Source organism: Triticum aestivum, chromosome 4D, assembly GCF_018294505.1.
Source record: "Triticum aestivum cultivar Chinese Spring chromosome 4D, IWGSC CS RefSeq v2.1, whole genome shotgun sequence".
Lineage (NCBI taxonomy): Eukaryota > Viridiplantae > Streptophyta > Magnoliopsida > Poales > Poaceae > Triticum > Triticum aestivum.
Window position 1 is genome coordinate 500082572 of NC_057805.1, and position 21649 is coordinate 500104220.

Below are 21649 nucleotides of genomic sequence, written 5' to 3' on the forward strand. Positions count from 1 at the left end.
CGAGCGCAATCACTCAAGTGTGCAAATCCCCCGTCGAGCGTAATCACTTCGTGTGCAAGACCCAGTCGGCACAATCACTTGGAGACGCTCCCATTAATTCATTCCGCCAAAATATTGCACGACACATTACTTCAGGAGAGAGCAAGTTTAAAGGTTTTGAAACAAATTTTGTTTCAATTCCACCCCCATTCTACAAGCATGGCTAAGCATAAGCTTGAAACCTAGTGCTTTAACTAGCAAGATATCACCTTGTAAAACTTCAGTAGAAACCCTACACGTGCATACTACTAAAATTTAAAGAGGCATGCATAAAATGAAAATATATGTCAAGGGATGGTCAGATTGCAACTTGCCCGAGTTTCTTGATGACGAACCATATGATTTGAGAATTTCTTAATTCCCTCTAATTTATTTTTTCACGTTCCAAATTTCGGAAAATTTGCGATGTGATAGTCATCCATTTGATTCAAAGGAATGAACCTAGGAAAAATGGAGGAATTTTTTAGTTTCATAGGCAAAACATAAGGGATTTTACAGTCCAACCAAACCTCCTTATTACATCAATATGCAAGAAGAACAAGGAGAGCCCATAAGAAGCATAATGTTGTAACCTAATTTTACCTTTGCATGTGCTTTAATCTTAATTTGACTATGTCTTTTAGGACTCCTCTTCCCGCGTATCAAACACACAACTTTGCAGATTCCTGTTTTCGCAATTCTCTATTTTTGCATATGGAATCATATCATATTCCTGTGTTTTTTTTCTCAATTCCCATGTTTTTTAAACCATGCGAATTAAAGAGACCCTAAATCTATAATAAAGGTTGTTTGGTTGCACCATGAAAATGTAGAAACTTCCTATAGGCCTAGGTGATGGCATAGTTTTCATGGAGACAAAAGAAGGTTAGACTCAATGGAAGCTTTCTTTGGAAAACCGCAAGCAAAACGACCAGCTCTATTATTTGTGAAATAATGCTAAGGAACAGAATTCTATGGAATTCGTGTGAAGCAAACACACCATTTAAATTTTTCAGGAAGAAATATGCTGAATACAATTTGTATGTATATCCATATATATGTATATGTATATATATTATCTGCACTTATAATTCATATATATAAACAATATGTTTTGATACAAGTCAATGCACGTACGTACAAATAGTGCCAACACCCTCCAGTTTCACACCCGGTTAATCAACAGACGCAAGCGCCGCTACTGAGCTTACAGTAGAAGAAACAAACAAATAGTGTTACAATAAGTAGTCATGATCTCAGAGATAGTCGAAGCGAAAGACGCACGACCTTTCAGAGGTGATTGCACGGCCCTGGGGCGCGGACGGCCGCCAATGCAGAGGTTAGAAACGCCCATTTCCCACTCAAAAACATGCTGGAAATGCCCTTGTTGCTCCCCTTGCCGGGGAGCCCAAGCTGCCACGAGCTGCTGCACCCACCGTCGCAACCCCATCGTCCCGGCTTCACCTTCTTCGCCTTCTTCCTGCTGACCATCTCTTCTCGCTCAGCCACGGCTTCCTTGGGTGCCAGGAGGAGTGACACGATCTGCAGCAGCTCACTCACTGTCGTCTCCGATCTTTGGTGCTGCAACGGTGATGGCGGCCTCCTCATCGTCGGGAATTTGCCCCTGATGAGTGCCTTCACCTTGCCAAAGACGGAGACCCTGCTACTGCTACTACCACTACCACTAACTTTGGACGTGACGGGGAGATAATAATGGAACTTCTCGACGATCGCCTTGCTGACCTCGCTCGCTGCTGGATTCAGGTGGAAGCTGACCTTGTTCGGCGGCTCGACGCGGTGGAAGAATGTCTTCGCCGCGCCGACCCGCGAGACGAAGAGCCCGCGCTGGACGTCGACCTTCCCGTACAGATCAAAGGACGCGTTGGGGTCGGTGTTGTCGTCGCCGTCGTTGTCGAAGCCAATAGCAAGAGCGAAGTCGTCAGGCTGAGATTGCGAGAAGATGGGGGCCGTGTCGATGCCGCCTTCGTCAGTGGTATGATCGGTCATGTGGTGACCGGCTTCTCCTGCAGTCTAACACCCAGTTAGTGCATGCGTGAAGCCTACCTCTGAACGAGAGCTAGTGAAGCCAACTGGATCGCTCCAATTAATGGAGCGCATATGTTACAGCCAAATATTTAAGTACCTGAATTCTCTGAGGTATCTTGTATAGGATAGTGCGTGATGCCTTCTGCTGGATTGCTTTCATCTCCTTCCACCACGATCTGCTTCAGGAAAATTGGTGCTTGTGATTAGCAACGAAATATATCTTGAACACATACCAAACTATATATTGTGGAAGCAAGTTATACCTCTCCAAGATCATTGTTCACCAGCTTAACACCTCTGAGGTTCTCCACCGGCCGCTTCTTCTCTTCCTTGAACTCCTGCATGTCACTGATCTCAACCAGCCTGCCGGGTTCGTCATCACGCCTCATCATTGACGCGCCAATGCCGCACATATGGTAGAAATTGTCGACCTCTTCCTTCGCCTTCGCCGCGCCGAGATCAACGAGAGAGGACAGCTCGTTCATGTAGTGGCCGCCGCCACTGCTGGTGCCGGCACCTAACCACATATCAGGGTAGCTGCTGCTGCCGGAGCCATTGATCAGCTCCTGAGACGCCGAGGCCACCGACAGGAACTCCTGGAGAATGTCGACCTCGTTGGGGTTGCTCTGGAGTATGCCGGTCTTCGTGTCGAGGCTGACGTCGTGCGGGAAGTCCTCCACCTCCAGTGGCGGCAGGGCCAGCCTGTGCTGCAGCCTTGCACACTCCAGTGCAACATCCACCTGCATCGACATGTATATGCATTAAGCACCCAAAATTTTACAGCATTTGAGCTGAATATATTACTACCTGAAGTCTGAAACAGTGGCGTTATTTCTGTATACATCTGTAATTCAGTATATGTACCTTGGATGGAAGGCATGAGAAGTTGGAGGCAGCAGCTGGGTTCATGAAGTAGGGGTTGGTGGCGTTGAAGGCGTCTTCACTCAAGAACTGCATCCACCTGCCGTCCTCCTGAGGCATGCCGCCCATCATCTGCATCCCGAACCCACCGCCATGCATGGATCCTGAAGTCATTGGGGCCTCCGTCGGGAACGAGAAGCTGCTGCTCTCGAAGTCATCACCACCACCTCTTCCATCACACGGTGTCGGGGAGCGCTCGACGCTGCTCGGAGTCCACTGAGGCTGCTCCCCGTGGTACTGCGCCGCACCGTAGTGCTCCATGATCTTCGGCCCGGGCGCTGTCTTCTTGAAAATCCGACACAATGCATACGCGTCCTGTATACAAAACCATGTTTGTTGAGATCAAGAGTCTGGGCAATATGTGGAACCTCAAATGATTACGTCATGATTTTTCCCCAGTGTACGTAGAACTGTAGTAGGGAGTAATGTAGTTACCTGTAAGCCGTTGTCGATCTCGCATTCCCTCTCGTCGAGGCGGTACTCGTGCATGACCCAGTCGGTGCGAGAACCATGCGGGGCTCGGCCACGGTAGTACACAAGGGTCTTCTTCATACCAACTGCACGCTTCTGTGAATTCACTTTGCGGTCTTTCCCGGTTGCCTTCCAGTACCCGGCTTTGGTTGCGCGGTTCGTCCTCGATCCGTTCGGGTACTTGCGGTCTCGCGGGCTGAAGAAGTACCATTCCAGGTCTTTGCTCGGAAGGAATGACTTTTCTGTAATTAAAGGTATGGGAGAAGTCATGCATACACTACAGCACACATATATTAAGATAGACCGTCTTTTATGAGTAGGTGTACCTAGCTTAACCATGATTAGAGCTAATTGTAGAAACAAATGTGTCTATCGACCATTATATAGCTAGCCTAACACCGTTCAAAAGAAAAACTAGACAGCACTTTATATGCATTATCTTGTCTTGGAAGCTGTGCAACTTTTGTTCATCTGCTTGACTTCTGCAACTTTTTTTCATCTTCTTGACTTGACTTAGGTCATTTCAACTCCTTCTCAATTTATTTTCTGGTATTAATTGTCACTCACGAAAGAAGAACAAATTAATCCTCTTTATCTAATTTGAAATCGTTTTTTTACAGTACCGGTTTCACGCAATGCATTCAGCGGGGTGATTTTTAGCAAACGATCAAGCTCGAAAGCAAATTGCAAGTGGATAAAGAGAATATATCTTTTCTTCAAATCTCTGCGTGATTGTGACATGATCCAAAATATATAGGCTTTAGCTTTGTTGCCGCTGTGATAAAGGATTTCTTTCCCTTTCAAGTAGCCCAATGCAGGGACAGAGACATTACGTGATGGCCTTTACACTTAGGAGAATTTTGACATAAGTATGGGAAGATTAATTTCTTTCAACAAAAAGGAGCAAGATCTATCAATATCACACCTTTCGGTGTGCATAAAATGTTTGAAAGTAGATACAGGTTCCTAAGTATAGTTAACACAAACAGAGCGCTAGGATTCATGGGGACGGTACACTAAACTATACATGTACAGGTTTCTTTCATGAAAGCATTTTATGGGTGGAAACCAAATATTCTAAAATGCATTAATTCATGCAGATATTAAGTTAGAGTAGCATTGAACAAGGGCCAGTTAATATTATTAGATCAATATAATAGGACGATGAAGTGCTCATCAAGAAGGGAACTTCTGATTATTCTTTCCTGAAGAATTGGCACAGGCATTTCTTGGGAGGGATAGTGGTACAAGAATTGAATAAGATTGCTTAATGTCTTCACAACAGGGCATCCAAAACAAATATCAGAGTGGTGTACGTGTAGGTGCTTTCCTTGAAGAACAAGGTGTATGCAGTGCAAAATCCCATAATTAATCCACGGAAGACTTATAACAGAGTAATTCAAACAGCTATCTATCAAAAAGAGCAATTTAACTAATTAACTGCTAGTTTGGAACGCTTATATCCCCTTGTCCCCAAAATTTCTACTGAAGTTGATCGGAAAGTTAGCTACGCGGACCTTGTTCTCTGATGGGAATTAACTGCTGATGGACATAGGGTTTTGGATTGAAATATTCTAATCAGGAGCTAGCTTGAGCTAATTAATGTCTATACAAACAACTCTATTAGGAAGAGGAAAATCACGCACCTGGCAGGTCCCAGGGCTCGCACTTGTAAAGATCAACCTCCGGGATGATCTCGAGCTCAATCTGCCTCCCGTTGATCTTGCTCTTAAGGTAGTAGATGATGAGCTCCTCGTCGGTTGGGTGAAACCGGAAGCCCGGCGGCAGACTCACCGGCGCCATCAATCTGCTAACTTCCTCTTCCTCCGAGAGCTCCCACCGCAAAAGGATCGACGCTCGGAGCGGAGCTAGGCAGGCAGGCAGGCAGGGCTCTCCAAAGCTAAAATGCGGACAGCCACACCAGCCCTGCTTGAACAGCTAGCCAGCTATGGCCAGCAATGAATCGTCGTCGGCTACAAATGTACAAAACCTGCAAGTTCCAATGACACACACACACACATGAGTCATCATGCATAGAAAGTAGAAACCAAGCAATTCAGATGAGCAGCAGAGATCGATCGATGCATGAGGAGGAAGAGGAGGGGGAGGAGAGGAGGCCGACCTTGGGGTGCTGATGGGTAATGGCGCCCAGGGAGAGAGGAGGAAGAAGAGAGAGGGAGGGAGGGAGGGAAAGGGGCAGAGGGGTGAGCATGCTTTATAGCAAAGCTTGAGGGATTATTTTGTGTGCAAACAACGCTCGGATTCTTCTCGTCCTTCACAAGCTCTCCCTGTCCCTGTCTCTCTCTCCCTTGGGTCCTTTGCTTTTGCTTTGTGCTGCGTCAGGCTCGGATGCATGGCTTTTGTGTATGGGATAGAAATATCCCAATCTTGTCCCCTTGTCTTTGGCTGGCCGAGCCAAAGCTGCCTAGCCATCTACGGCCTCCTGCCTGCGTGTGTAGTGTAGGAGGTGCATGCGGCGCGGCGATGGGGGAGATGAGATGAGATGCCATTGGCCGGCTGGCTGCCGTGTGGGCCCGTGAGGGAGAGGCCTAGTCAGCTCTCGTTGGAATGAGGGAGGGCCCCAAGGCTGGTACTCGATTCCCTCCCGCGCTTTTTCCATGCCCGGCCCGCCGTCCTCTCCTCCCAACTTCGCTTTGACGGTTTACGTCACGTTCATACACGCGGCCCCATGTAGATCTTGCCGGGCGGGAGCATGCATGCGTGCCTCGGCCGGCGTGCCCGGCACTCCAGATTACTCGTAGTAATTAGCGGCCAATGCATGTAGATGTGGTGCTAGCTAGACCATCTTTTGCCAGCACTGATTAACTGTCTCTCAACTGAGTGGAATGCACTGGCGCCGATGCTGCATGCGTGCCGTGGACTGTAGTAGTAACATGTTAAAGTTGATCAACTGGTGTGTTGTTCTGGTTGCTCGACCGATCTGGGGTGAATGCATGCCAATCTAGGCAATGCTCAGTGTCCTTCCTATGTCATGGCTGCAAGCAAGCATGCCGGCATGCATTCCCACCCTGGAGACACTGTCAAGAGGACAAGAAAGAATTCAGTATGCTGCACGTACTGCAGCATATGACGAGTGTTTTGAATAGTTGTAACTAAGTAAGAAGCAACTGGTGAAAATAGGCTGGCTTGGTGGAATCTGTTTTCAGAAAAAACTGGTAGCTACCAGTGCAGGGAGCCGGCCGGCCGGCTCGGCTGGTTCACATCTGACATCATCAGCGGATAAATCCCATCTGTTCCAACAACGCTAGCTAGATATTCTAAAGTGCGAGTTAGACATCTAATGTTTTATTAGAGGGACATGCTGCTAACGATAATTAGCAGATAATGTTGGTGCAGCTGATAACTAACTAAAGGCTGTGCCGCCAGCAGCACCGGAAACCCAGGAGGCCGATAAAGAGCTAGCGTGGTCACACTGTCCACACTGGAAGCGGAAGGAGCCGGAAAAGGCCTCTGTTGGAGCCAGCCGGTGACGAGGAAAACAGTCATCCGAATCCGAAGGTCCCACTGCACTGAACGCCCAAAAGATTTCGTTAGTTCACACCTCTGGCTGGCCATGGATTTTTGTGGTAAAAATCAACCAGCACTTGAAAACGGCCACCGTCCTTTTACCAAAGTCGGCAGGGTCGGCCCATTTCTTCCCTGGGAGAAAAACGACGCGCACATATATACATGAAGGAAACATGGTCAACATCAGGAGCATTAAGCATGTAAGCCCTGTCAGCTGAATAAGATGGATGGGTCTCTGTCTCTCTGATAGTAACCCGTTCTCCGTCTAACGATAACTAAAATCAAGCTGCGCTCCTCCAATCCGCTCTCGGCAGCGTGCAACGAGCCAATGATGGCGACCATCTCTCAGCACTGAGCAGCAAGCAAAATTACAAAAAGAGAAGAGACTAGTGAGTGCTACCAAAGGCAGGCGGTGACATGGTCCGGCAACTGTACTATGATGGCCCAGGCTTTCGACACGTTCCCCCCATCTATTGCCATTGCTACAGCCTACATGGCAAGCTGGGTCCCCGGCACTTTCCAACTTGCGGCGGCTGCTGCTAGCTGCTGAAATCTGAATGGTGTGTGGGCATCGCTTGTGGGCCACTTTTCCTTTATATCAATCCATCCCATCCCATCCCATCTCCCCGCCCCGGCACAGCTTTAGGTTCCTTTCTCCTTTCCGAGTTTATGCTTCTCCCCGCCACCCCTCACACCACAGCCACACCGCCCGCGCCCGGGGGTGGTATCTCCTACGCCCTAAACCATCCCTTCCACCTCCGCCCATCCTACATACATAGCGCCTATTATACGTACAATGCTATTGCTAGCTGTGCTCAGTTACTTACCGGCCGGAGCGCACCTGATGAAGGTTAATTACCATCACTAGATTACAGCAAACTATACTAGTAGAACCATCCCATCCATGCATCAGATTATTCCTTTTTTTGTTGGTAATGGAAATAGCCAATGCTTTCGTTTGACAACATTCAGGGAACAGTTAATCAAACTTAGACCAATTGACTAACCACTAGGTTAGGTTAGGTTAAATACCATCACTAGATTTACTATGTGGCACTGTCCGACGCAAAAGGTTGGACGAGAGAGCACAGTAAGTGTGCCATAGTGACATCATGGGTCGGCGCCGTGAAACCAGTCGGTAGATCCGACAGCTTAGAGTAAACAGGAATGAAGGGCGCACATGACGCAATTCATTTAGAATTTGAAAGCGATGCGATTTATCTAGTGCTGGCGTCCTTAATCTAATGAAAAACGCTGAAGTACGCGTGATCGTCCAGCTCGATTAGCAAAGGAGGCCCAGGCCTCCACATCTTCACATGGCTTCAAGGAATATGAGCAGGCAAAAGGGGGAATTTAACCCACCCTGGACCCAGCAGATCAGATCGTGTGTGATCTTTGATCGTAATGATGCCAGAGACAAAACCCGCCTACGTACTCATCAATCCAATGATTATGGTCTAAATTACATGTGTTCTATTCTAGTATGATAATATTCAACTGAAACTGTTCGTCGCGTTTCCTGGCTTTCCGAAGAATAATCCATCTTCCTTTGCTTTTAGAGTATATATGTCTTAAATCAAAATCGAGCCATAATTCGATAAACGAACCTGAGACGCCCTCCTAAAAGCTTTGTTTAGTTCGAATTTGCTGAAGGCCTTTATGATTGATTAATTGGAGTTCAGACAGACAGCTATGTGACAGGCCACTAGTTGGGATAAAAAGATAAATTAAATTAACGATCGGCAATAGATTAACCGGGGTAGGAATAATCCTTACAACTTTGGAGGTGGTATTGGGATCAGACCTTGAGTGCCCGCATTGCCATACATCCGTGGAGAGATATGGGTGGCCTCTGCGAGCTGCAAGCAAAGTACTACTTCAACCTGTGTACATAAAAAATAACTGCGATTAAGATATGCCGAGACATATTCTGCTCAAAAGCACTTCACGAAAAGTTGTTTAATCACAAAGGGTTGCAGAGCTCAATGGCAGTGTCGGTTCTGATTAGAGGAGAAGAGGAATCACGCACAGGAAGAAGAAAAGAAGGCCTCAACAGTGTAGCCGAAAGGGTAGGCCACCCCCCTAGCTAGCCACCCCAACTTTCGAACCCCAAAAGGAGGCTATTGTGCGCAAGTATCTTGGGGCTTCCTCGAGAATCTGCCGCTGCCCAAACAGGGAAGGATATCTGAATACCAGATGATGAAGCAATACGATACGAATAATGTAGATGACAGGGAAATGCACGCATGCTTTATCTGTTTGCGGTGTAGACAGAGAAAGTGATCAACTTGCTCCATGGGAAATGAAGTTTATAAATGTTCCTCCTGTAGCAGTCCAAAAACTCCGTGTTCCGTTCCCACCGGTGTCATTTGCTTGACTGTGATGATTAAAATCGAGGTAATAGCACCCGGGGTACCCTAGCTTGCACAGAATGTGATGATTTAGTCCCAAACTTGCAAAACTTGACTCCACCATACCCCAACTTGCACCTCATGTGATGATTTAGTCACAGGCCAATCACAGCTCGACAATTGTGCAAAAGTGCGTGCGCTAACCGGTCCAGCCACCTGGCTGCCAATTGTCGAGCTGTGATTGGCCTGGGACTAAATCATCACATGAGGTGCAAGTTGGGGTATGGTGGAATCAAGTTTTGCAAGTTTGGGACTAAATCATCACATTCTGTGCAAGTTAGGGTACCTCGGGTGCTATTACCTCATTAAAATCCATAGGGGTATAGGACCATATATAAGTACCCCGTAAAGTAAAGCAGTCTAGGGCTTTAGGCAACTTGCAAACATTTTGCTTATGTCAGGTTCAGTCACTATCTGAAGCTTTTACGGGTTTACTACTCTCTGATTCGCCGGCCCTAGGCAAGTCTAGATATAAATTCCTTTTAGCATGAAAATGCTATATTCCAGAACAGCAATAATCAGTTAGAGAACTTTCTTGAAAACAGGGTACTAACGGTAAGAATCAAAGCTCCAAAGGTGAGGTTCACTTGTTATAATAAATATATATGGTTAGCTAACGGAAGATGTGTCAGATTTACTCTATAAACTGGCATTGCAGACACTGTTGCTTACATGGAAACATACTACATATTCTTCAAAGAAATTTTACAGACACAGAAAAAGGTAAGGATTCATGGTCTGGTCATCAGACTTGACTTACCAGTCCTGACAAAGTACTGAACTCAGCACCTGATGACTGATACTTCATACTCCAAGTGATAAGGCTCGAGCCAATCATGCTAGCGTCTTCAACAACTTCATAGCATTATAGCAGCAACATACATAGATCATCAGTTGTAACTTAAACTTAGAATTAGCTTCTAGATCTACTACTGCTTACTGGGAAACACATGTTTCAATGATAACAGCACATGTGACTACCTTATGCTCTTCGGATTTTTAAGCCTAGATCCTAGTAAATATATATTTCGTCGCTTGAGGCAGTAACTGTAACAACAAGACTGTCATTTATAACAGAGAAAACTATCAATTTAGAGAACAGGGAACACGATGGAACTAATCCAAGCAAACGTAGGTACTAGAGGCCACACAAGGGAAGAAAACAAACGTGCTTCCTTGATATTCTCATAGTATATCTTGTTTTATACAGATCAGATAAGAATAACTTGGATGAGCAAATAAGTTCACAAAAAGATGCATGCCTACTGCCTACGGAGCTTGAAGCAGAACAAGCAAAAGCACAAAACGTGGGGAAAACATGACAAAAAATGCAGTCTTGAGCACAGGAAAAGGAATTATGGAACTGAGGTCAACATCGAAGGGAAAGTTGGGCTATTCCCTTTAATCATTGGATACTTCAAATAAATTTGCAAGACATGATGAGGGAACTTGCACATGTTTAACATGCTTGTATATCTCATGATGAAACTGAGAAAGCAAGAAATCTTGTTAGGTTCTTTCTTGAGGATCAAATCTTGTTGGCTTCAAAATTTATCCAGCCTGACATCGTAACAACTTGGCATTTACCGTATGATACAGTTCAATCTGAAACTAGGAACATGCTGTGTGACCGCTGTCTTGATTTTACTCTGGATGGAAAATTATCTTTTACGAAACAACTGCACTGAAAGGCTAAAGTATATTCGCAGATAACTGTTTCTAAGCAGAAAAGATCAGCTGCTTAAGTGGTCGGTTCCTCTTGAAAGAAGTAACGTCATGATACCAGCATCAGGGTATCCAGCACCATGAAAGGGGAAAAGGATGATAGGGATAAAAAGAAGCAGTCGTTTTCAGTTCTGCTGCAAAACAAAATGGCACCATTGTAAGCACTAGCTCATAATTAGCTGCATGAACTCATAGTGAGGATAAAGATGAAGTCAAAAGAAGTCAGATGTAAGATACAACGTCAAAAGAAGCTGCATGAACTTCATAGTGAGGATAAAGATGTAGTGAGATGCATAAGGGCTTTCGACCCTATTTTTCAGTCATCTGTCCCCATATTACATGAGCTGCTGAATTAAGTTCATAAAGAGTTGGCAGTCATAGTGGTGCGAAAAAGGTTCACACTGAAGCATTCTCCACTTTTTACTTACCATGGAACACATTTCATTTACGCATTGACATTACTTGTTCCAAAATTACTAGTACTACAGCACTGTTAAGAATAGTACATGTTATTTAATAATACATTTAAGTTCCGGTGAGCTGTAAAATAAATAGGACTTGCCATCGAGTACTGCTAATGCCTCACAACACAACTCAAGCAAAAGAAGTTGTATTTAACTGTATACAGCAGCAGCTCCAGTTTTCTGAACCGAGGTATAAAGTTAACAGTCACTGCAATTTCAAGTTGCTTCTACAATGAGACCCCACAGCAAGTTCATAAGTCATAACTACCATGTTGGCATGAAGCTGCTTTCGAGAGCAGTTACAACTTTTTCATCATAGACCCGAGATTTTCATGTTGGCATGAAGTGATTTTACCCGAGTGGCCAAGTTGCAAAGGCCTATGTTCCGAAGCCATATTATGCACCAAATAGTACCCAATTAAAATGTCCCACTAACGCACTGAATACTGTTGCACTCTCACACATGTCATTTTCGTTACATATGAGTCACTTTCAGGTTCTGAGTACAGTTGGAGAGAGCAGTTTCTCCCCCTAAAACTAGTTACAAACTGCAAATTTTAGTTTGTAATACCTCCAAATTTCCTCCTGGGTTGATCTTGGCAGTCAGCAGACACCAGTTGCAGAAATTGTAAAATTGATAAAGAAAAGGTGACTAAAACACAAAGGCAGAGGTCTACACAAAATATTTGTTTAAAGCTGCCTTAGTCACCACAGTTAGCACAGCCATGCCCACCAACTCGTGCAACGCTGCATGATAACTGCAGATTGCAGAATACAGAAGTTCTGTTGGGCCTCTGTTTACCCTATTCCACTCTGTTTACCCTCCATCCATTATAAACATGTCGTACTTTGAATTGTGTTAGTTACATATTCATAAATGAATAAATAAAACTTGAAACAACATTACATATTCATTATGTAGTAAAAGTTTGAGATACCCCAAGAAGAATAAGTTGAATATAATCACATATTTCCGTATAAATACAGTGTAGTAGCTTGAGCCCATCATAAAACAGAGAACATAATCAACCACTTAGCATTTTTTGTTGGAAGGTACGTGCTCCATATAATTTGTTTTGGTTTCGAAGCATTTATACTAGTAAAAGATTCGCATAAGCATGGTGAACAGTGCCAGGACGGCAAGATCAGTAACAACACAAGTATACCAGCAGCCTGGAAGTATTGCGACCTATGCCTGTGTGTGTCCCAGATCACTGGGAAATGGTACAAGAGACTATTTGTTGAGTCTGTGCAACAATACTAGTTCAGATGTCATTTTATCACTGACGAGATAAAGATGTGTCAGAGATGAGTGAAAACAGCTTACGGTAGATGTTTTCTTCAAACTGACATTTACAGAGCTAGCACATATCAATAGGACTGGTGACAACACACTTAATTCAGAGAGTATTGCTGCCTAAACAGATACAAACGCCATTTATCATTTGCTAGCTTAATCCATTTCAAGATAAAATATACTACCACAAATCATCCCATATACTTATCTCGTCAGTGCCACGCTGCGATGCAACTATATCAAAACATAATGAGTGCTTCCAGGGAAACCTCGCACCAATTAAGTGTTGGAATGTGTGGTCTTCCGCGAATAATACCTTAGATCTCAAAGGCACATGTATACAGTATACTTCTTCTTTCCTTGCCACTTTCTACTGCTCAGTTCGTTTACCCCCTTTCTCTTTTGTTTGTATCAAATACAACAGCTAATTCAAATGCCCTACATCAAGGACAATCTTCTGTTCAGTGAAGCATATAAGATGTCCTTCATTAATACTAGTGCAAAACAACAAGAAAAACTTTGAGCAACAATAATACTCAACAAGACGGTGGAGTATTATTACTTTTTTACTCAAAGTTTTTCTTGCTGTTTTAATACTTTGAGTAATGATTAAAACATACCACGCAACAGTTTTTTTTCTGCTAGTTTTGGTCATCAAATATCTTGTTGATGCCTCCGTTCGTCATTCTGCAAACCAAGACGGTGTTTATAACAAACATGACCATTACTTTTTTTATTCAGATGTCAATAGAAATTGTATATAATGAGATGAAAAATATGGAAAATCTAGTAGTAATAACATCTGTGCAGGATGAATCCAGATAAGTTTTTGTATGTTAGCAATTAAAAGTTTAGGAATGTTGACAGCCACAGATTCTAAAACGGAATCTAAGGAAAATTCTCCTCAAATGGCACGCTAGTATCATACATAGTACTACATTTGGCTACAAACAGGTCTAAACACCATTACTTGAATGCATATCCTCTGGCTTTACAGTGTTCATTCAAACTCCTCCATCTAACAAGTGTCGGTTCGAGAGACGGTGTCAGGGTTTTTCTGAACACATCCCACCATAACCAGTTCATCAGTTCTGTTAGAAGAACACACGCTGCATAAATGCTACATAATTCACTGTTTTCTTTCCTTGCTATGGCGGTACGGCCTCAAGAACCAAGAACTGTTTTATCAGCTGATATGCCAGTTACACAGCTAAGTGTAGAATATAACAACTACTTATAATTGCTACCCTCCCATAGCACACCATCGCCTGACACTCTTGAATTAATTCTAGCAACGTCTGAAGTTGGCCATTCAGACCATACCAAACAAAAGAATACTACCATAAGACCCTGGGACTTAGCCGTTTCCAAATTAATAAAGGGGCATGTCCAATTTACAGGAGCATACCAAGCTTTAGCCCTCACACAACTTCACTATATTAACAGTCATCATACTCTCGTGGAAAAGATATGAAATCAGACTGAGCAAGTATCGAGGTATAACAAGACACCTCATTCAGGTAGTAGCATACACAAGAAAGCAAGTAGCAAAGTTACCTGCACTCATATTCAGATTGAGATACTTGGAGATCTCGGTGGTGCGGCTGCGCATGTCAGTGAAGTCTTTTCCGGCAACAACCTTGCCCACTCCTCGGAGCGTCTTCTTCCTCAAGTCAACAGCAATCACCACTTCCATCTCGCCAGCGGAGCATGCCTTGGACAGTAGGTACACAACATCATCATCCATACTCATTGTGGGGAAAGCCGTGGTGAGGACTGGCAGCAACGTCACCTCGGTGGGCTCACTGTCACTGATACTGCCAGGCAGCAGCTTGGAATGCATTGGCTTGACGACGATTTCATTGGCATTGACGGTGCAGCCGGGGCTCCAGTCCTCCCATGACAGAATCGGGACCGGCATGCTCCATGTGGTGGCCCTCCAGCCAGCGCAGCGGGGTTGAGGGCGTGGCTTCTCGTGGAACCATTCCAGGTAGGTCTCAGGTGGGTGGTACTCCTCAGCGGTCACCACCTCCTGCTTTCTCGGCAGAGCAGTTTCCATCTCGATGTACTTGATGCAGTCTTTGCTTCGGCTGACGGTGATGTCACGGATCAGGAAGGAGCAGCGCTTGTGGTAGGCGTAAGATACCCAGTTCCCCCTCGCAGGCGGCGGCAGAGGCACGTCGTGGAGCACGGGACTTCCGTCGAACACGTTGAGGACGAGGATACTGCGGCAGAGGTCGACCCAGCCGACCGTACCGCGCGGGCCTCCGAGCGTGATCGCCTTGGTCGTCTCATGGTACCGCCCCGCCCCCGCCACCGGGCACACCCTGTCCCTCCGCGGCTCCGCCACCTGCACCATTCTGGAGCGCCACCCCTCGCCGGAGCGGTACAGGCAGAGCTTGAACACCACCGGCTCCTTGAGCGTGCCGTCGTCCATGAGCGACATCCTGCGGGACGTCTTCCCGAGGGCCGAGGCCGGGGCCATGGACGGACTCGTGGCGGGCAGAACGAAACAGAACACGGATCGACAAGCGCACCACACGAGAGACATACTGAACAGCAACAGCGAATCCATTGATTAATCTGAAACAATGCGCATCACATTACATCACATCGGCAACCCCTAACAACGGAGGAACACGCGGGATCAGATCAGCCGCCGAATCCGTAGAGGGTGCGGCCCTGTCGCTTGAGCGCGTAGACGACGTCCATGGCGGTGACGGTCTTGCGGCGGGCGTGCTCGGTGTAGGTGACGGCGTCGCGGATGACGTTCTCGAGGAAGATCTTGAGCACGCCGCGGGTCTCCTCGTAGATGAGCCCGGAGATGCGCTTCACGCCGCCGCGCCGCGCCAGACGCCGGATCGCCGGCTTGGTGATGCCCTGGATGTTGTCACGCAGCACCTTCCGGTGGCGCTTGGCGCCGCCCTTGCCCAGCCCCTTGCCTCCCTTGCCGCGGCCCGACATTGCTGGCCGTTGAGGTCGTCGCTGGGGAATTTGGTTGCTGCGGAGGAGAAGCTGGCGGCTGGGGCGTATTTGTAGCGGACGGGGCGGCGGGGGGAGTTTGGGCGCGGAGGTGAAAGTGAGCGATCCGTGGGCGGCGGGGTTTGGAGCGTGGGGATTGGACGTGGGTGGGAGGGCCGGATCGGTGACGTGGCGAGGAGGGGGTCAGATCCGTGGGTCTGTAAACGGGGGATGTGATTGGTTCGCCTCGGGGAGCTCAGTGCTTTATGTGGAAAATGGTGTGTGTGTCAGGGTGTGTTTTTAGGGCATTTTCAATGCATAGGGGCTAATGTAGACTTTTAAAAAATTAAAATAATTAAAAAAAAAACAATAGCGCTCACGTAAGAGTCTGGGTCTCCAATGCTGAGGCGCTTTATCTGTTTCGTCGAACCAATTATCTAGCCTGCTAAATACACTCGAGGCACCAGCTGCCAAGTTATGGCTGGAAGATGCCAGGAAAATCTTTCCGTACAAGCAAAACGGCCGGGAGAAAGTACGTCCGGATCATGCCGCGGATCGATACATGGCCGCATTGGATGGTTTCCGTGGTTCGGACATATGCAGACGGTTTGTGGGTCTGCATTGAAGATGCCCTGATAACGACTCACATACATAATCCTCGTGGTCTCACCGGCGCGTTAAATGCACAAAACCATCACATTTATGTCATGATTCGTGGCAGACTGCACGAGACCAAAATTCTGAAGATATCCCATCCTAGCCTAGCTATTGCTCTCCCGGTGAAGTGAACTAGCGCGTGCCGTTCATCGAGTCAAAACGACGAGTGAAGAAAAAATATAGGAACTTCAAACCACCACGGAAGACCAAGTCTCTGCTTACTTCAGAAGACACCATTTTTTTAATCAAACGATCAAAGAATTAAACACATTCAGCGGCGCATCAAGGGCGAACGCCCGCGCTAGCCACGTCGGCGCTGGACCCGCGCGCTCACGCGAGAGCAAAGGGACTTTGCGATGCCTAGCCTCTCCAGCGAAGGTAAAATCCCGAGCCGTAGATAACGCCTGCCTAGGCTAAATTTACGATGGATCCTTTCCTTCCCTGCGAAGGTAAAAACGGCTCGGGATTTGACCTCTCTCTCGTTTCCTCTCCTGCATAACCCTCTCCTTCCGCCTCCGCCGCCACACCCTCGGGTTTGATGCCCACACACGCGACCTCTCTCCCATGTAACCGGCCGGCATGAGCGTCGCCAGCGGGAGAGCACGCAGCCCACCCCAACAGCAGCGGGGAGCTGGCCTGCCGCCGCGCGCCGCCGGGGAGGCGACCTGGCGACAGGATGAGAGGGCACCATGGTGCGGAAGCACGGCTGGCAGCTCCCGGCCCACACCCCGCAGGTTCGTCCGTCTGTCCGCCAGCTCCTCCCCCTCCCTTCCCCACATTTCCCTTTCCTCCCACGCTGGCTCGGATCGGCGCGGCAGCTGGGACGGAGGCCGTACGCACCCTCGCCGATGGCGGCGTATTGATCCAGCTAAATCGGCAGGCGGCTTCCGGCGGAGGAGTCTCGTGGTGTTCGTGGAGGCTGCGAGGAGGTAGCGATGGGGATCGGCTACCGAGCGAGGGCAAGGGCGCCGATCTCCCATCTCCTGTTTGTAATCACCGGTGCGGCCACCATCGACTGGATCTTCACCCCCTCAGGTGCACTCACACTTTTCCTCACTGCAGTACTTGGATCCCTGTACTCCCCCCCCCCCCCCCCCCCCCCCCCCCCCCTTCTCTACCAACCGGTGATGAACAGATTAATGTGTCTCTACACCTTGTTAGTTAGTACTATTAAGAAAATGAAGGTTGCTGGACGAGCTGCAGCCGATGGTCGGTGATATACTGATATGTGTTTGTGCCAGAGCTTTTGCACTCTCCTTGCATCAATTCTTTATGTAACTGTACTATGTCTGGCATAATAGGATGATGAGGCAAGTCAGTAAGTTGAGAAGGTCAACAGTTGAAGCGAATCTCAATGTACTACTTGATAACTCTTTAGTGCATTTTTTATGCCAACATTACATTAATCAATCACTTTGATTAGTGGAAGCAACTAAACTGTTGTTGTAAGTACACATAATCAGAACGAAGGGTGAGGCGGACAAGCAGATCAATAGGTTGCTATATTATTCCACATATATGGGTTTGTGTGATGTTACTTTGGATTACTAAGATTGTTAATCTATACTGGAAATTAGCGGCTGTTAAAAATTAGTCTTGATTTACTATAGCAATAGTTGTTGGTTACAGCCATTAAAAAGATTGATTAGTTCTATCAGGTTATTTAAACAGCAGCAAGGAATGAACATTACAGCTCTCTTTGATTTTCTTTGATGTTTCCTCTTTTGTCTGATCTGAAATAATATGTCATGACTATATATTCTACCCCACATCATCATTCCTTCTACATCGCTCATAGGAGAATATTGTAATGGCACTTTATTACTTGGTGGTAATAGACATAACTCCAATCTTGCCATGTTTGTACAATTAATTTAATTCAATTTCAAACATGTATCATTTGCAGAAGATGTGCAATGAGTTGATGGGCAGCTAGCCGTTGCAAGAGCATTCAGAGATATGAGCTGCTACTCATACACAGGTATTAGCTTCTGTGTTGTCTAAATTAATTTAGTTTGAAACTTGGATGAAACGGCCAAACGAACTTGATCTATATTGATTCTGCTAATTGAGCTATGTAGGGCACAATAAATATAGCTTTTTCTTATTTCTTTCTGGAAAGCATCTGCCAAAGAAATTGAAAGGCAGCACTCTTATCAGCTATCATTTATCGTTTCTTCCGATAAATCCCTGCTTAGTTATTTCTCACAGGAATGATATATAGGTTGCTCTTGGTTCATCTACTTTGTACTTATGAGTTATGAGATGTTTCTCTGTTTTAGATTGTGGAGTAGTCGTGTGATCTGTAAAATGTACTGCATACATACCAAAGAAAGTATTTGGATTTGCGAATCGTGTAATAAAAACTGGGATGTGGGCTTTCTATAACAGGTTGAGGTTCAAATCCTGAAAGTTAGTGATGTAGCCATGAAAATCAGGGAAGCTTCTCTTTTTTCCTTTTATCACATGAAATGAGTGCTATTATCATTGTATTCGTATTTTGTTATTCTTTCTACAATGATCAGGCATGGGTATTCTTTCGAAGTGAGCTTCATTTCTCTATAGTCAGGTCTCTAGCTGGTATTTTTTTTTAAAATATTTTCAGTGCCATGAAATGATCAAATTCGATAATTCACATGTATCAAACAACACAACTCAGCTGATGTGTTCTTGTTTTTTCTATATACTTGCTCCGTACTCCGACAGATCTAAATCCATAAATACAACAATGTTGGGTTGCTCTGTTTTATCTACTATAATTTGCACGCCTATTTTTTAAAATTCTTATTGTTTCATTCACTTGCTGAAGCTCCTACAAACCTACAGAGCCATTGTTCTCCTACCTGGGAGCGGATAGGAAGGATTTGGGTGCCGGCAACGTGGGGCTGAGAAGAAAGGAGGATGTGTGAGGACAACTAGTGGGCGTACTACAACCGCAGCTGATTCGTGTGTGTTGTTTGTTCGATCCAACCCTTCCGTCTGCAGGGCCTGGCGAAGGGAATGAAGATGCACACCCTCGGCCACGACTTTGTCCTCTAGGTACAAAAGTGAGATAGACTGAAATTTGATAAACATTTGCTGAATATAAAGTATTGCATGATTCCTTGTATTAGCCTCTTTCCAAATGCTCAGTTTTATGACAGGAAGATTTTACATGGTTCAAATGTCCTGTCTCCTAGCTATGACAAGGATTATACATGCCTCCTGTATGGCAGCTACACTCATATAAATGTCACGGATGGGAGGGAAGACAAGGAGGGCACAGGAAACAGTCGACGAAACATGGTTGAAGTTGTTGTTGTTCTGCACCTCATCCAAACCATCTCTAGATGTATGTCTAAGCTGAGCCCTCTCTTTTCTTGCATCCTTAGTATATCCTGCCTCGATGTCCTTGGTAGTTATTGATTTGTTTTTATATTAAGCGACTTCGCTGATATAACTTGGCATCTTTAGAAGCTTATAGTGTCCTCCTTTCTTGTATTTTAATGTTGCATAATCTTCGTTGATAAAAAAGTTATCGCGCAGTACTTTATGTTCAACAATCCAGTTTGTTACCTGTGTATACCTTGTGTTTTTTTAACTCCGTCAATCTGGGTTTATGAAAATTCAGTTCCCTATGTATATTTGTCAGCAAGTCCACTGTCATCTACTTCCTTGTTTAATAGATAATGTTACATTTTTATTTGCAAAACTGTGAACATTAAGTAGATGACATGAAAGACGAAACATAGCTCTATGAGAGTTGTTGGCCACTACATGTACTCACTTTTTGATAGTGTTTGTTTTTACCTTCAGAGCTGAAAAGTAATGTTGTGTTAATTGTAAGCTGATACAAAATCAACTTCAGTTTGCTAAAGAAAGTTCTCTTGCTAGCCTTGTGGAAAATTGACCCCAAAAGATCAGTATAGACTTAGCAGTTTAAATTTTTCTGCAGGTTGGAAAAGTACAGGCAAAGCGCTCAGCATCGGTGTGGTCTCTTCGTATAGTCTCAAGTTGATGCTATTAAAGATAGACTTGATAAGAAATACAACACATGTGATGGCTTTCATGTGCGCGTCAAGTCTATTGATGGTTTTCAAGGAGAAGAGGACGATATATTAATACTATCAACGGTAATATCCAATTGGAATGGAGTTGTTGAGTTTCTTGCTGATAACCAAAGAACAAACATTACATGGGACAAGGGCAAGGCTCTGGATTTTCTGAATGAATCGTTAGGTACGCAGGCAACATTCATATATATTCACTTGCATCTCAGACCACTGTCGTAAATTATTATGGCACTGGCACTCTGCCTGTTGTTGTGCCTCTCCAGGATATACCTAACTGAAGCGATGACGTCCTGCCGGTGTATATTGGCGACGACCGCATCGACAGGATCCTGGTGGCCAAGTGCCTCAAGGAGAGCAGCACGTCTTACTCACTCCAGGACCCAGCAGAGCTTTTTCATGGCCTTTAGACATTTGAAACGGAGGGAGTATGATCCTCCTATATTTGCATGCTTGTAGCTTTGGTCTATTTTATGAATGTGTGTTGCTGCTGTATCTTATTTTTCCAACCTATTGATCCTGTCACATGTGCGCCAGGGCAGGCTCTGGTCAGCACTAAGGGATTTCAGTTATAATTTCATGAGCAATGCTTGCATTCACATGTGCGTCCAGGGCATAAAAAAGATCTGAAAAGTGCGGTGACCTACCTGGCACCGCAGAGTTTCCGCTCAGGAGGCGCCGCGAGGGGCGCCCCAACCACTAGTAGAAAGAATACTGCACTCAGTGGCTGAGACTGGGGGATCAACACGCCCCGGCCCCCTCCTTAATAACATTGAGTTAGGCCTAATATGCATGAGGTTAAATGGTTATTTGCTGCTAAAGAAAGAAGTCCATTTTTCACCCTAAAATGCGTCCTGATGGACAAATACTCCCCTCAACTTGAATTTGGTATGATTTCAACCCCCAAATCCTCAAAACCGGATGAATCTCCCCCTAAGGTGGTTTGGTCGGAAGCGTTGAGCGCGCCGCTCTCGTCCCCGACGAAGATCGTGTCGCCACTGTCCGGGACGCCGCGGCAGGACCTTTCCATCCAGGGAGCATGCCAGGTAGGCATGTCCTCCCACCGGCCGGCCATGAGGTCGAACACGGCGCCCTCCTTGG

At 45.8% G+C, this 21649-nt stretch overlaps 3 protein-coding genes and 1 long non-coding RNA gene across 14 annotated transcripts; 1 reads left to right on the forward strand and 3 right to left on the reverse strand.

Annotated features, from left to right (window-relative positions):
* Positions 1-1085: 1085 nt before the first annotated feature.
* On the reverse strand, positions 1086-5660 carry LOC123099028 (uncharacterized). Its single transcript, XM_044521137.1, has 7 exons — positions 5579-5660; positions 5103-5446; positions 3421-3698; positions 2929-3300; positions 2328-2804; positions 2162-2240; positions 1086-2042 (listed from the first exon to the last, which is right to left on the reverse strand). Exons 2-7 carry the CDS (start codon positions 5257-5259, stop codon positions 1309-1311), a joined length of 2097 nt encoding a protein of 698 aa, XP_044377072.1. The 5' UTR covers positions 5260-5446; positions 5579-5660; the 3' UTR covers positions 1086-1308.
* Positions 5661-13054: 7394 nt separating this feature from the next.
* On the reverse strand, positions 13055-15456 carry LOC123099031 (uncharacterized). Its single transcript, XM_044521141.1, has 3 exons — positions 14439-15456; positions 13502-13568; positions 13055-13319 (listed from the first exon to the last, which is right to left on the reverse strand). Exons 1-2 carry the CDS (start codon positions 15454-15456, stop codon positions 13564-13566), a joined length of 1023 nt encoding a protein of 340 aa, XP_044377076.1. The 3' UTR covers positions 13055-13319; positions 13502-13563.
* On the reverse strand, positions 15435-15896 carry LOC123099032 (histone H4). Its single transcript, XM_044521143.1, has one exon. It carries the CDS (start codon positions 15843-15845, stop codon positions 15534-15536), a length of 312 nt encoding a protein of 103 aa, XP_044377078.1. The 5' UTR covers positions 15846-15896; the 3' UTR covers positions 15435-15533.
* A 1035-nt stretch (positions 15897-16931) lies between these two features.
* Positions 16932-21128, forward strand: LOC123099033 (uncharacterized). Of its 11 annotated transcripts, none has more exons than XR_006448066.1 (6): positions 16932-17233; positions 17380-17534; positions 18406-18480; positions 19309-19830; positions 20434-20717; positions 20815-21128. It is a non-coding gene; the product is annotated as an uncharacterized lncRNA (long non-coding RNA). The 11 variants fall into 11 exon arrangements; XR_006448067.1 differs by having other exon boundaries at positions 19309-19538; positions 19632-19830; positions 20434-21128; XR_006448062.1 differs by having other exon boundaries at positions 19309-19538; positions 19643-19830; positions 20434-21128.
* Positions 21129-21649: the final 521 nt, after the last annotated feature.

Excerpts from the sequence above, each read along its gene's own strand:
- LOC123099028 (XM_044521137.1), bottom strand. The coding sequence starts at position 5,259 with ATGGCGCCGGTGAGTCTGCCGCCGGGCTTCCGGTTTCACCCAACCGAC. Across the intron at positions 3,699-5,102 it reads CGAGCCCTGGGACCTGCCAG|AAAAGTCATTCCTTCCGAGC; the intron begins GTGCGTGATTTT and ends CTTTAATTACAG. Across the intron at positions 3,301-3,420 it reads AGATCGACAACGGCTTACAG|GACGCGTATGCATTGTGTCG; the intron begins GTAACTACATTA and ends TTTTGTATACAG.
- LOC123099031 (XM_044521141.1), bottom strand. The coding sequence starts at position 15,456 with ATGGATTCGCTGTTGCTGTTCAGTATGTCTCTCGTGTGGTGCGCTTGT.
- LOC123099032 (XM_044521143.1), bottom strand. The coding sequence starts at position 15,845 with ATGTCGGGCCGCGGCAAGGGAGGCAAGGGGCTGGGCAAGGGCGGCGCC.